This window comes from Meriones unguiculatus, chromosome 15, assembly GCF_030254825.1.
Source record: "Meriones unguiculatus strain TT.TT164.6M chromosome 15, Bangor_MerUng_6.1, whole genome shotgun sequence".
NCBI classification, from domain to species: domain Eukaryota; kingdom Metazoa; phylum Chordata; class Mammalia; order Rodentia; family Muridae; genus Meriones; species Meriones unguiculatus.
In genome coordinates this window covers 78,710,998-78,725,479 of record NC_083362.1, presented here as the reverse complement: position 1 = coordinate 78,725,479, position 14,482 = coordinate 78,710,998, and the positions used below count along the sequence as shown (strand labels likewise).

The following is a 14,482-nucleotide window of genomic DNA, read 5'->3' as shown; positions in this document are numbered from 1 at the left end:
AGGCCTTGAACTTGAAATGTATCCAAGAATGACCTTAAACTTTTAGACAAGCACTCTACCAACTGAACTATATCCCCCAAAAGAAGGTGTGTCCTAACATTCTCCTAACCAGCAGCTATATACACCATCGATATAGATACCCAGTACATTCAGCTTCCATACTGGTGACAGAGCATGGCAAAGGTGGGCACTACCTGGTAGCCAGGGTTTAAATCTAGCTAGGGCAACCACAAGCTATAGATTCTTGGCCATTTATATAACTTCTTAATGTAAACAATCACTTATCCATAAAAATGGGGTAATAACAGGTTTGTTTTGCCACACAGCAGTGAAGCCTTCATGGAAGATTTCTGCACGTAGACAAAAAGGCATCAGTGTCCACTGATGTCATTAATGTCAGGGATAAGGATGCATAATCAGAGTTGAAAGCATACACATTTTATTATGGCCAGAAGGCTTCACTGGGTACAGTCAAAGGCTGGGAAGTGCTGGATTATATCCCCCAGAAATACAGGCCACACTGACAAGTCCCCAGTAACAGAGTACTGCTGAGGCTTTCTAGCAGGGCAAGGGGCAGACCCAGTGGGCCTTTCCTGGAACTCTACTCTTCTGTGTTTCAGTTGTCTACTTTCAAGACAATGTCAACAAACTGCCTGGTGATCCTAAGCCCAACTTAATTTCTTCCATTTTACATACAGTTATGTACGTATTCATGATGCTAAAGGCTAAATTGAAATAAATTAATATTCATGTTTTCAAGAAGCCAAAAAAACACGTGTCCCTAATGTCTAAAGCAGAAAAATGAAGAGTGGGCAAATTTCTAAGGTTTATTAGCAAACTTTATAGGTAAGGAAGCCAAGTTCAAAGTGAAAGCAGTAAGTGGGTTCTATTAAGTTCAAATGTATCACCAAGCCTACTATTAAAACTATGAAAATTATGGGTTGTCCAGCTTGACAAACCAAAAGCCAGAGTGGGTGTGAAGAAACCAGAAGGAACAAAACTACAATGTGGCAATCACTGCTCTCAACAGTTTCATAGCAGCCAAGAAGCAACAGTGATCCCAAGGGTCTGTGGAAAGAAGTGCCCAGGCCTCCAGCAGAATCCCACATTCCACTAGCTGAGAGTCACCTGTGTCCAGGCCTAACCGCAGACTGCTATCTAGCTACTCTCCTATTCCTGCCACTCTACTGTATCCTCCTCAGGTCAGAGGAATGTTTGCTTTGTTCCTGAGAGGAAACTGTGAGGAGAAGCTATGTCTGTCACAGTCCTGAAGGCATTCATTCCTAGCAGTGTAGTTTGGGAATCAAGAGCCCATCAGTGGAACCAGGGGTCTGAGGCCACCAAAAACTAGCATGAGATTCCCATAAGTCAGTGTCCTTTCTCTATCTCCATCTCCTCACTGGTAAAGTGGGAACACTTGTGCATTCCTCATTGGGCTGGGGAGTAAGGGTTCTAGGAACAATAGGAGGAATGCCATAAGCCTCCTCTAGTCCTTGAAATGATGAAATACTTTGTGGAAAGAAATCCATTCTGTTCCTAAAGAGAGTGTAACAATGTACAGAAGAATCAAATCAAATGTGTAGGTTTCTTCAACAAAACAGATTCTAACCCAACAAACTTTCCTCAATAAAGACAAGCAGTTCTGGTGTGGTAGTACAAGCCTTTCATCTCAGCACTCTGGAGAAAGAGACAGGTGGATATCTGAGTTCCAGGCCAGCCAAGCATACACAGGAAAACTCTGTCTAAAAAAAAAAAGAAAAAGAAAGAAAACACACACACACACACACACACAGAAGACTTGTTACTGCATTTAGAGCAGAAAGCAGCTATGCTATCACAGGGTCAGCACAGGTGCCTTTGACCTTTCACCTTGAAGAACTGACACCTAAGGCTCCATGGCCTCAATGATTCCAATTAGAAAGGCACATGAAGGCAATCTCATCCATTTGTTGCTGCAGGCATCCACTGGTTTGGAAGATAGAAGGAAAACACATACCACCATTCCCAGAATACCTCCCCTTACCTGGGCATACCCAAGGTCAACTGAAACAAACAAACAAGCCATTCACAAAGCATCACCCAGGCAAAGCTGAGGCAGGTGAAAAATTCCTGACCTGCATCTACTTTAAATGAAAAAGGGGAGGTTTTCAAACTCAGGCTCTAATGATGACAAAGGTTTAGAGACAGAGTCCACCCACACTTGGAGCCATACAGCAACCTGCCACACTTCTCTTAGCTTCAGTTACCTCACCCAAAAAATGGCACCACAAGCTCTGTCCAAGAGGATGGGAACCCAGGACAAGTTCAAACCTAAGCTCATGATCACTAACATATACATGTGTCTACACAACAAAAGACTCCCCTCTCTGGACACCAATTGGCCTCCATACTTCTCCACAGAGCTTTTTCAGTTCAACTGCATTGCCTTGTTACAGCCTCTTTAAACCCCAACACATGTCACTTAGAAAGCACTACGAATGGCTCCTGAGGCAGAGAAGTAAGCCCTAAAGAGAAAACAGTTTCCAACCTCCACACAACGGTTAAATTTGACATTAGACAACACACAGAGGAAGTAAGGTGTCCAAGAATACTCTGCCCTCTTCCATTTGGGCAAGCACCCTAGGTATCTGACATCCTCATCCTCATCCTGAGACTTCTGTGACCACAACTAGAAGAGAAAATGAAAAGTGCTTTATGACAGTTTAGTTAGAAAAGGTACTATGACTTAATATTGTTTATCTAACAATTAGAAAAATAGGGAATTGTGTTTTAACAGAACTGAACTTTTTACTTAACCACAAACTACACTGTCATTCAATCAGGGAGAATCACAAAAACACGCAGCCAGTAAATCTCTCTTAAGAGATTATGACACTATATCTCACTGCTAAGAATGATGGCTCAGGAATAATTCCAGCATTTGGGAGTCTGAAGGAGAAGGATCATGAGTTTGAGGACTTGGGGAGACACAGCAAGTCCCCAGAAGGAAAGTTCTTTCCTTTCAAAATTCTTATGATTAATATAATAGTTTGCATGTACAAGTAAAAACTTCAGATGCCACAAAGCTAGGAAACTGTTTTAGTATACACCCTAGACAGAATATTCACATCAAATCCAGTTCTGTAAAGCTGGTAACATAGCTCAATTAGCAGAATGCTTAGTTTACAGAAAGCCCTCAGTTTGATCTTTAGTGCCATATAAACTGAGGTCTGTTGGTGAACCATCTGTAATTCTGGTATGTAATCTGAACACTTGGGAGAGAGATCAGAAGTTCAAAGTAACCCTACAGTACATTAACTGGGACAGAAGTATTTTAAATTTGGGAGTATCTGCATGTACATAATAAGACCTCATTACAAAAAGCACTATGACCCAAATACAGAAATGAAACTTAATTAGGTTTCATCTACACGCCTTATATACAGGCTGGAGATAAATTTTTAAAAGTGTACATGTGTGTGTACATGCACACGTCAGTGCCTGTAGAGGCCATAAGAAGGCATAAGATCTTCTGGAGCTGGAATTACAAGTCTGAGTGCTGAGAACCTAACTCCAGTCCTCTGATAATTGCTAAGCCATTTCTCCAGTCCCCTGAAAGTAATTTCATAAAATTCTTTTTAATGTGATGGTGGTTTTAAAGATGTTTATTTTTTCTATTTGGTTTTGCAGTACCAGGGACTGGACTTGGTGCCTCATACATGCTAGGCAGACATTCTATCACTGAGTTACATCTCTATTCTGCTTATTTCACTCTTTATTTTTAAGAACAGGTTAGCTCAGGCTAACTAGTCTTGAACTCACTTTGTGGCCAAAACTGACCTTGAACTTGTGATCCTTTTACTTTAGTCCTCTAAATAGCTGGGATTACAGGCTTGGGCTACTAGATGTGTTGTTGGTTTTGTTTTTGCTGAGATAAGATCTCACACGGTAACTCAAACTAACCTGGAACTATGTAACCCAGCTGGCCTCAGTCAGGCTCTTCAGTTGTGAGATTATGGCCAAGAGTCACTATATCTAGTTTTTAAGATAGGGTTCTCAGTAGACCTCAGGCTGGCCTCAAATTTATAATCTTCCTGCCTCTGCTTCCCAAGGGGTTACAGGCACATACTACCATAAAGAGTTTGGGCATCTCATGGCTTTCATTTGTTTGTAGACAAGGGTTTCATGCATTTCAGGTTGGTTTAAAATTCTCTATATAGTCAGCGATGACCTTGAACTTCTAATCTGCCTTCCTTCACTTCTGGGTAAACGCTTGGGTTACAGGTATAGGATACCATGCCTGGTTACAATGAATGCTAGGGATGAACCAAGGGCTTCATGAATGGTAGGCAAACATTCTACAAAAAAACTCAAAGGCCTTGTGCATGCTAAAAAGGCACTCTACCACTGAGCTACATTCCCATGTGTGACTGCTTTGACATGAGCTCAGGTAAGGAGTTTTTCCAAACATAGCATCAGGTTGGCAACTATTGAGATTTTGGATTTTGAATTTAAATTAGGGATACTCAACCTGCAGTAGAGGGATAGGTAAGTGATTAATTCAAATTCTGTGAGGCTGCCTACACATGTGTAGAGAGACCAGTGGCTCCCTCACATCACTTTTATGTAGATGCTACAGATCCAAACCCAGACTCCCATGTTTGTTCTAACAGCACTCTACCTACTCACCCATCCCTCCTGGTCACCAACACTTCTTTCAAACAGAAGCTAGCTCGCTCGCTCACGCACATGCGCACACGCACACACACAAAGAGGGGGGGCTGCTCAACAGGAGAGAAATTAAGCCTGGTACTGGAAACCTAGTCAACTACCTGGCTGGGGCTAGTAATGCCATGGGTCTTCGAGAACCTACAATCATTACCTTACTACACCAGCATAATTCCTAACTAGAGCCCAAATATTTACCCATACACCCACAGATAAGTGTAGTTCTCACCCCTCAACAAGGAAATGTCTCTTTGCAATACATGGAAACCGTTACAGAAAAACACAACTGATCAAAACGGAAAGAACAAGCGATCATGTGGTGCCCATCCCCAACTGTTACATCTACAACATAACTCCTGCAATTTAGGCTCAGGGATCAGAGGGGAAGAGAGGGCCAAAAGACTTTAAAGAGTTAGAAGAACAGGAAGTTTGCTGTGAGTTTACATCTCTTAGAAGCTACCCAGAGTCCAATCAGCATAGCTTCCTAAACAAGAACTGAACAAGAACACCAACTAACATGGAACTAACATGCTAACATGGAAGGGAGAAATCTCATGGGGACTAAACCCTAGAAAAAGAACTTCAGCCAACTAAGGAATGCTGAGAACAGGAGAAATGGTCTTCCTTAGAAGAGCCTCTCCAGTATCAAGTAGTCTCCTTGAAATTATATACATAAAATAATATACAGACTAAGCAGATTTTATTTATATATTCAGAAATACACACACACCAACAACTAAAGAAAAACAGTCCATGAATTTGAGAGAGAGCAACGAGGGAATACATGAGAGGGGTTGGAAGAAGAAAAGGTAAGGGAAAATGATTTAATTATATTTTAACTTCACAAAATAAATACAAATTATGTAAGTGTTTGTTTGTTTGTTTTAAATCCCAGAGCAATTTCAGTGCAATCACATATTCCTCTCAATACCTTCCAAGGAATCCTTCTCAGAATAAATGCCTGAGTCCTCACTGTGACCTGGCAAGGATCCATGATTGAACCTAAATAATCTTTCTCCATCTTTGCATTTAAACAAACAAATAAAACTAAACTGGGTGGATGGGTGGATGCAGGCCTTTAATCCCTGAGCTCTGGGGCATAGGCAAGCAGATTTCTGAGTTAAAGACCAGCCTAGTCTACAGAGTGAGTTCTAGGACAGCCAGGGCTACACAGAGAAGCCCTATCTCCAAAAAACCAATAAACAAACTGTGCAAGCATGTGTCTGCACGTTCATATGTACATGTGCCTTAGGTGGCCTGTGGCACTGGGTCCCCTTGACTAGGGTTATCGGATTGCGGGCTGCCTCACAGTGGTACTGGAAACTCTCAGATGTGGCTTCTCTGACCCTCTCATTACACTTGGGTGCATCAATACAGCTCCTCCATCAGTTCACTTACATAATTTTTATTTTTTTGTTTTGTTTTTTGTTTGGTCTTGACAAGAATGTACTTTCAGAGAGCAAGCTGTGGGTGTACATAAGAAGGTCTGGAGGGAGGAGAGAGAAGGGGAAAATAACAAATTATAATCTCAAAAAATTTTTAAATATACTTTCAAAATGAAATTTTTCTTGGCCTGCCTGCTACAACTCTAATCCCCTTATAATCTGGCCCACATCATTCTTTCATATTAGCACCAATCATTCCTACATACTCCTAGTCCCCTGTAGGGAATGTCAGCTGTCTCACAACAATATTTTATTTCTTTTCTCCATTTTTTCCCTCCGACGTCTACATTCCAACTCCTGATACTCAATAATAAATGTAGTTTATAAAAAGAACAAGTAAGGTGTAACACAGTGGCTCACACTTTTAATCCCAGCACTTGGAAGACAAAGGCAGGTGGACCTCTGAGTTCAAAGCCAACCTGGTCTACATTGTGAGTTCTAGAACAGCAAGGGCTTTGCTGAGAGATCTTATCAAGAGAGGGGAGCCCAGGGATTAGAGGGTAGATCATAAAAAGCCATCCAGCATTGTATCAGGAGAAAAACTACTCCATCATACCCAAAAACAGTCGTATGTGTTTTTTATCAGCACTAATACAGGTCTTCAAACACAAATGTCTTTTTGAGTTTGATCTCTGAGCAGCATTTAAGGCCCACTTAAGGTCCCATCATGCAATGGAACAATTATAGACTTAACTATTTTTCACATTAACGGCAATATGACTATTAAACTGTGTTTTCCACCCTAACTGTATCTCTCATATTAAGGGCTTTAGGTATCTGAAAATACCTAAAAAGAAACTGGAGTCAAGGTGGTTCTAGCCTTTAATCCCAGCACTAGGGATACACAGACAGATTTCTGTGAGTCTGGGGCCAACATACTCTACACAGCTATGAGTTCCAAATCAGACAAGACTACATGGTGAGGCCCTCTTGTGTTTTTTTTTTTTTTTTAAAAAAGAGGGTGGGGATAATTCAATAATTATTCCACTCCATACCTCCAGAAACACTGTGGCAGTTTCGGTTATTCATTCTTAAATATATATATACATATATGTATATATATATATATGTATATATATAACTTCACAAAATATACACCTGGTTCATGTTTCTTGGGGAGTCAAGGTTCCAGCTTCCTCCAGCCATTTGAAACACCCAAGAGATGAAACCATTAAAATGTGTATTAACTGTAGGCATCACTCCCAAGTAAGAGCCAACTACATTTATGGTACAACTGTCAGTAAAAGGAAAACATCAAAGCAAGGCAGTTGAAGACAGGTACAATAAAACCAGGTGGCAAGATTCCTTCACAAAGGACTGAATTCTTGAAGGCATAGGAGTTCTTTTAAAAAATTAATTTAAAAAAATAAACACTAATGCTGCTGGGGAAATGAAAGCAAGAATCTCTGTTGGGGGGGGTTGTGTGGATATTTTTAGGGCTATTATCGAACACTGTATTTGGTAACTTTGCATCTTCAAGACACCTTGCCAGGAAAAACAAAGAACTGTACTCTTTCTGGATCTTAGGAAGCAAGAGGCAGTTAAAGAAACAAAAACAAACAGGCAACACCACCCACCCATAACCCAGTATTATTAGTACGCCAAGAAGTCAAAGTAGGATGCGACTGATTCACTGTTTCCAGCCGCAGGAACGGCAGCGTGGATCACCTACACAGGTTATTGAACTTTAAAGACAAAAGATGTGCATGTTGTGGTTGCTGGGACATCAGCCAACAACTTGACAGAAGTTAAAGAGGTCGGCTTCTTCACTGGGCAGAGTAAGGCCTAGCTCCGCGGCGCGAGGGGTCCACCCTGGGCACCAGTGTGCCCGCGTCCTGATCGTCCCTCAGCCTCGCTGCCCTCCCGCCCAGAGCCGGGGAACCCACAGGCTGGGGCGCTCCCCAAGGGCCTTGGAGGCGCCGGAGGCCGTGGCGTTGACCGGTGGCCCCGCGAACCGGGTACTGCGCGCTGCGGGGAGGCGCGGCCCGTCCTGCTAAACACACCGGCCTCCGCCCTACGGGGCGGCCACAAAAGCCCGCTTGCGACAGGGCAGGCACCCGCCCTCCTCACCTGCGTCCATCTTCCCCGTCCGGCCGCCGACTGCCCGTGGTGTCGCTCCGACGGACCACTGCGCGACACGGCGACGGGAAGCCAAGGTAGCCAAGCGCGGCGCAGCGGAAGCGCGGGCGTCGCCATCTCGCCGTACGGCGGTGGGAGCGCGGGGGCGGGGCCTCGGCTTATGTGGTTTCCGAAGGGACCAAATCGCCCCGCCCCCTCACCGCCCTTTCGGAGCATCCCACCGCCTGCCCGAGGGGCACTCTTCCGACGCCGCCATCTTTCCGTACGCCTCGCCACCCGCGCATGTCTCGGTACGGACTCACCGCCTACCGTGGCCGCTACGCTGCCGCTGTGGCCCGGCAGCCCGAGCGCAGCGCGCTGCGGGCGGCAGCGCGCAGCCATCTTGCTGTACGGCTCTGCCGCGGCCCACGTCCCGAGCTGTGTCGCCGCGCTCCCTCGGGGCGGGTCGGGCCAGCGGGCGGGCGGCAAGGATCGGAGCCTGGCGGCGCCCACGATCGAGGCCCGCAATGGTGATCTGCTGTGCGGCCGTGAACTGTTCCAACAGGCAGGGCAAGGGCGAGAAACGCGCTGTCTCCTTCCACAGGTACGCGGCCCGCCTCCGGGTCCGCCACGCCCCCGCCCGGGCCGGGCCCGCGGGGAAACTGAGGCCGCGCGGCGGGCCGAGCTTGGGGGACTGGGAGTCGGGGGCCGGGTAGCTAAGCGCAACTGAGGGAGGTGGACGGGTCGTGGGGCTTTGTGACCTTGGCCCGGATCGCCGGCTTTGGGTACCCGCACGGCTATGCCTCGGGCAGGGCGACCAGAGGCCCCCGCCGCCACCTCCGCCAACCGGCGCCGCACTGATTTGGGGCTGGCGCTGCCAGTTTCAGGAGCCTTCTGCAAGGGCGCTTCCCTAGATTAATTCTGCTCTTTGGTTTCGAGCAGTTCTCCGCTCTTGCCTCGGCGGGGCAGCCCGCCTGGAGGTGTGTGGCAGGAGTGCGGCCCGGCGCACGCAGCTCTACTTCCTGCATCCATAGTCCTTCATCGCTCTCCTTCGTGGTCCTGCGGTCCGGGCACTGGCACTGAGCACCTCCCGCATCCAGCACTCTGCCAGAGGCCCGCGGGAGGACCGTGGAAGGGCTTTCGGAGGTTTCTCGAAAGGTTCTCGGAGGGTGGCCCCCAGGCGGGCCTTGCCTTCCGAAGGCTTTCAAGACTCCCCAGTTCAGTTCGTCCTCTCCTGAGATTTTCAGCAGCAGTGAACAGCAAGCGAAGGGACTCTGCCTTAGAAATCACTTCGCACATCCTGCTGCCTCTTAGTACTTGGTGTTAAAATTTAAAGATGGGAATGACACGTGTCCGTTGAAAGTACACAGGGTTACATTGAGTCTCAGGTCGTACTGTCTGGTTCAAAACAAAACCTGGTAGCGTTAAACAATCTTATAGATCAGCCAGAATGTTTCCGTAACAATTTCGTTTAGAACATGTCCCAGAAGTTTTGTTAACAGTTTTGTGAAAATGAGACAGAGTTGAAAGGATCGTTGTTGGCATTCTCGATGTTCTAAGGTATGGAGGTAGACAGTGCTGGAATTGGGGGCGGGGGAACTCTAGGAATCTAGCTTATTAAACATTGAGAAAGAAGGTTAGAAGGTCACATTGCTTAGAACGTACAGATTCATCCTGTTAGGGCCAGTCTTGGTCCACAAACAGCCTCCTCAGGTGGGGCCCTTAGCAGTTGAGCTAGCCATCAACCCTACCATGTGTAGCCAGTTTGGTCTTAACAGATCTCCCCTTAACAAATGATCATTAAATAGCTCATTAGATGAGAGAAAAAATTACCAAGTATGTTACTGCGCATCTTTTTTTTTTTTTTCCTGCCATTTTTATGAGTGTTTTGAGACCAGGTCTCATTGAATGGCCTTGTTGGCCTACAACTCATTGTTAAAGTTTATGCTGGCCTCAAACTTGGGGCAGTCCTCCTGCCTCTGCCTCCCAAGTGGGGGGATTGTAGTCATAAGCCACCACAAACAACTTGTTGCTTTTTTTTTTAATTTTTTTTTCCTTTTGAGACAGGATCTCTCTACATGTCCCTGCCTGTTCTGGAACCCGATTTGCAGACCAAGCTGGCCTTGAACACTCAGAGGCCTGCCTGTGTCTAAGGGCTGGGATTAAAAGTTTACACTACCATCCCAGCCTATGACCAGCTCACTCAGCATGACGTCCTATAGCTATGACGTACCTAGGCTCCTAAAGGAACATTTTTGCTGCCTCGTAGAAGGAAAACCTAGATCACAAGTCACTCTAGCAGTGAGCTATACTCCCAGCTCTTTTTCCTGCTTTTGTTCTCTTTGTTCTGAGACAAAATCCCAGCAGAAGCTGGCCTCATGGTAGCTAAGGACGACACTGAGGCCGGAATCACCCTGCCCTCACCTCCTGAGTACTGGGGTTACAGCTATACACCACAACACTTGCCTCTTGTTTGTTTTGTTTAAGAGACACTTAAGCTGTCTAGATAGGCCTCGAACTCATTCTGTAGCCAGGGAGATGTTGACCTTGTGATCCTCCTGCTTCAGAGTTACTGAGGAGATCACAGTTGTGCACCATTAGGCCTGGCTAGAGCTTTTGGGTCTTTATGGGAAAGCTGTTTCCTATACCCTTAGCTACTTGAGCCTCAGCTGTGGTTGGTATTTAGCCAGGCCTCTGAAATATTTCCTGGTCTCTTGTTCCCAACTCTATTGCCTGGCTTCTCATTAGGGTTGTAGCACCCAGAAACCTATTTTTCAGGTACCAGATGATTTGGTCAGTGGTCCACTTGTGAAAGCTATTTCCCGTTGTCCCGGATTCTACTTGCTGTTTCTGAGCATCCTTTGTGGCCAGGGTCATTTGCCATACCTATGAGGGGTATCCTTTTTTCCTCTCTAACCTATAGACTCAGGACCCTAAAATATATACAGTAGGGCTTTTCCTTTTCATTTCGGTAATAACCTGGAAGATGGTCCTGAATTCCTTATTAGGTTTTAAGCAGATGACATCAGTATGGGTTTGGCTGCTTACAAAAACACTTGATTTGCTTTGGTTGATGATAGTTTTAGAGGAAGTCATCTCAATATTTCTAAGTACTTTGTTATGTGTCCTCCAGGTTCCCTCTAAAGGACTCCAAACGACTGATCCAGTGGCTAAAAGCTGTTCAGAGGGATAACTGGACCCCCACTAAGTATTCATTCCTCTGTAGTGAGCATTTTACCAAAGACAGCTTCTCCAAAAGGCTGGAGGACCAGCATCGCCTGCTGAAGCCCACGGCTGTGCCCTCTATTTTCCACCTGTCAGAGAAGAAGAGGGGGCCTGGAGGCCATGGTCATGCTAGGAGAAAGACCACAGGGACCATGAGGGGCCACACAAGCGCAGCAACAGGGAAAGGAAGCATAGGTTCTTCAGGGTCCTCCAGTGATAACTTGATGTCCAAGCCTGAGTCCCGAAAGTTGAAGCGAGCTTCTTCACTGAGTGATGCAACTCCCAAGGCCACCCCAGGTGCTGTCAGTGAGCAGCAGGGGCAGTCTCTGGAAAGAACTCCAGGAGATGGCCAGGCCGCCCCAGTGGCTGGCGCCCAGGAAGGATCAGAAGTGTCTGCTACAGAGGCTGACCCCCAGAAGGCTTCTTCCTCTGCCGATGCAGGCGGAGCAGACAAGAGTGGCATTTCTATGGACGACTTCACACCCCCAGGATCTGGAGCTTGCAAGTTCATCGGTTCACTACATTCTTATAGTTTCTCCTCTAAGCACACTCGAGAGAGGCCATCTGTCCCCCGTGAGCCCATGGACCGAAAGAGGCTGAAGAGAGATATGGAGCCAAGGTGCAGTGGGAATAGTGTGGCCCAAAGTCCCCCAAGTTCCTCACTTACAGCAACCCCTCAGAAGGCTTCCCAGAGCCCCTCTGCCCCTCCTACTGATGTAACCCCAAAGCCAGCTGCAGAAGCCGTGCAGAGTGAACACAGTGATGCCAACCCCATGTCCATCAACGAGGTCATCTTGTCAGCCTCAGGGGCCTGTAAGCTCATCGACTCCCTGCACTCCTACTGCTTTTCGGCTCGGCAGAACAAGAGCCAAGTATGCTGCCTGCGGGAGCAGGTAGAAAAGAAGAATGGAGAGCTAAAGAGTCTTCGGCAGAGGGTTAGCCGATCTGACAGCCAGGTCCGCAAGCTGCAGGAGAAGCTGGATGAGCTGAGAAGAGCAAGTCTCCCCTACCTCCCCTACTTAAGTGGTCTGCTGCCCCCCAGCCACGGTCAGTACTTAGCCAGGGTACTCCCCTGCCTTTCTTAATCTGACTAGAAGACGTTTCTCTATGGGCTACACATTCCCTGTGATCTCGTGAGAGTGCTCATTGGCCAGGGAACCCAGTGTAGAGCAGACCTAGTCACAGGAGAGGCCTATGTGCATAAAGATTCAGCATTGCAGGTAGCCAGGCTTGGTGGCCCACATCTTTAATCACAGTACCCAGGAGGCAGAGGCAGGTGGATCTGTGAGTTTGAGGTCAGCCTGCTCTATGTAGTTCCAGGACAGCTTGTAGTTCTCAAACTTTCTTATGCTGTGACCCTTTAATACATTTCTTCATGTTGTGGTGACCCCCAACCATAAAATTGTTTTTGTTACTACTTCATAACTGTAATTTTGCTACTATTACAAATCATAACGTAAGTATCTGTGTTTTCTGATGGTCTTAAGTGACCCCTGTGAAATAATCATTAGATCCACAAAGGGCTTGTGACCCAGAGGTTGAGAACCACTGACATAGAGACCTTGTGTCAAAACAAAAATCAGAATCAAGTCAGCAGGCAAGATCTTTGATTCTTGGCCCAAAAGCTTTTCATGGAAGGGGAAGGACATCAAGAAAAGTAAAACACATGAATATTTCTTATTTTTAGCTGGGCTGGGGAGACACAGTCTCACTGTGTTGCTCTGGATATCTTCTGACCTTCACTCACATCGCACTGTGTAGGCCAGGCTGGCCTTGAACTCACAGAAATCCAGGTGCCTTTGTCTCCCAAATGCTGAGATTAAAAGTGTGAACTACCATACCCAGCCCTAAACTAACTCTTTTTAAAGAGTTTAGGAAAATTGGTTGTGGTCACTCATACTTGTAATCCCAGAACTGAAGGCTAAGGCAAAAGGATCTTAATTTTTGAATCCAGCCTGAACCACCTAGTGAGATGTGAGTGAAAGCCAGGGGAGAACTTACAGAAATCAGCTCTCTCCATCTACCACGTGGGTCCCAGAGACTAAACTCAGGTTAGCAGGCTTGGCAGCAAGCACATTTACCAACTGAGCCATCTTCCTGTGGAAATTCAATAATAGATAAGCCAAGGGAAGATTTAGCCAGGTGTTTAGCACATGCCTGTCATTCTAGCACTTGGGCTGAGGCAGGAGGATTGCCATGAATTTGAGTTCAGCCTGAGGTACATAGTTCTGGGTTATTGAGTGAGTCCCTCTTGTCTCCCCCCCCGCAAAAAAAAAAAAAAAAAACAAAACAAAAAGGAAAAAAGTGAAAACATTTTACATACCTCCCAAATTTTATCCCTTGTTGGTGTTTTATAATTTTTGGTGTATACATCTTAAGTATTTATTAGCTATGTTTTTGGTTCTCCCATTATTTTACTATTTTTTAAATTTAATTTTTTAAATTGCATTACTTTGTGTGCATGTGGGGGTCCAGGAAGTCCTTTGGCACACACGCAGGCCTGAGGACAATTTGGGGAGTTGGTTTCCATGGTCCCAGGAAGTGAAATCAGGTCCTCAGACTTGGCAGTATCTTTACTTGCTGAGCCATCTCACTGGGCCTGTTTTATTTACTTTTCAAAATCAATTTCTAGGCTTGGCATGGTGGCACATATCTTTAATCCCAGAACCCAGGAGGCTGGTGGATCTGAGTTCAAGGCCAGCCAAGGCTGTATAATGAGACTCTTGTCTCCAAAAAGATAAAGTAAGAATGATTTTGAGTTCTAGGTACTCTTTACAGAGTAAGGATAGTGTGGGTAGTGTTCAGTACATGAGGAGAACGTTTCTGACTGCATTCACTTTATGTGTATCAGAATTTGCCAGGACAGGTATGATTGACCCACCTGTCTCCTAGAGCAACATTTCAGGGCCTTCTAGACCTCAGTGGCAATAGTGAAACCTTTGAGTGCATCCTGGGAAGAGCAGCCTCAGTCAAAGCTGAGGCATCTGGGTGTACTGCTTTTGTAAATCCTCACCCATGATGTTGCTTTTGGTGTCCTTTTGCTGTGG

The 14,482-nt window shown here is 45.9% G+C and overlaps 2 protein-coding genes across 2 annotated transcripts in view; one reads left to right on the top strand and one right to left on the bottom strand.

Annotated features, from left to right (window-relative positions):
* Positions 1 to 8,373, bottom strand: part of Atg4b (autophagy related 4B cysteine peptidase) — a 30,064-nt gene extending 21,691 nt beyond the window's left edge. Inside the window, exon 1 of the mRNA XM_021632034.2 lies at positions 8,223 to 8,373. Within this exon, the coding sequence (XP_021487709.1) occupies positions 8,223 to 8,232 (10 nt within the window). The 5' untranslated portion in view covers positions 8,233 to 8,373. The remainder of the gene's footprint in view (positions 1 to 8,222) is intronic.
* A 227-nt stretch (positions 8,374 to 8,600) lies between these two features.
* The window catches only part of Thap4 (THAP domain containing 4), a 50,087-nt gene continuing 44,205 nt past the window's right edge, over positions 8,601 to 14,482 (top strand). The window contains exons 1-2 of the mRNA XM_021632078.2: positions 8,601 to 8,814; positions 11,344 to 12,482. Of these exons, the coding sequence (XP_021487753.1) occupies positions 8,738 to 8,814; positions 11,344 to 12,482 (1,216 nt within the window). The 5' untranslated portion in view covers positions 8,601 to 8,737. The remainder of the gene's footprint in view (positions 8,815 to 11,343; positions 12,483 to 14,482) is intronic.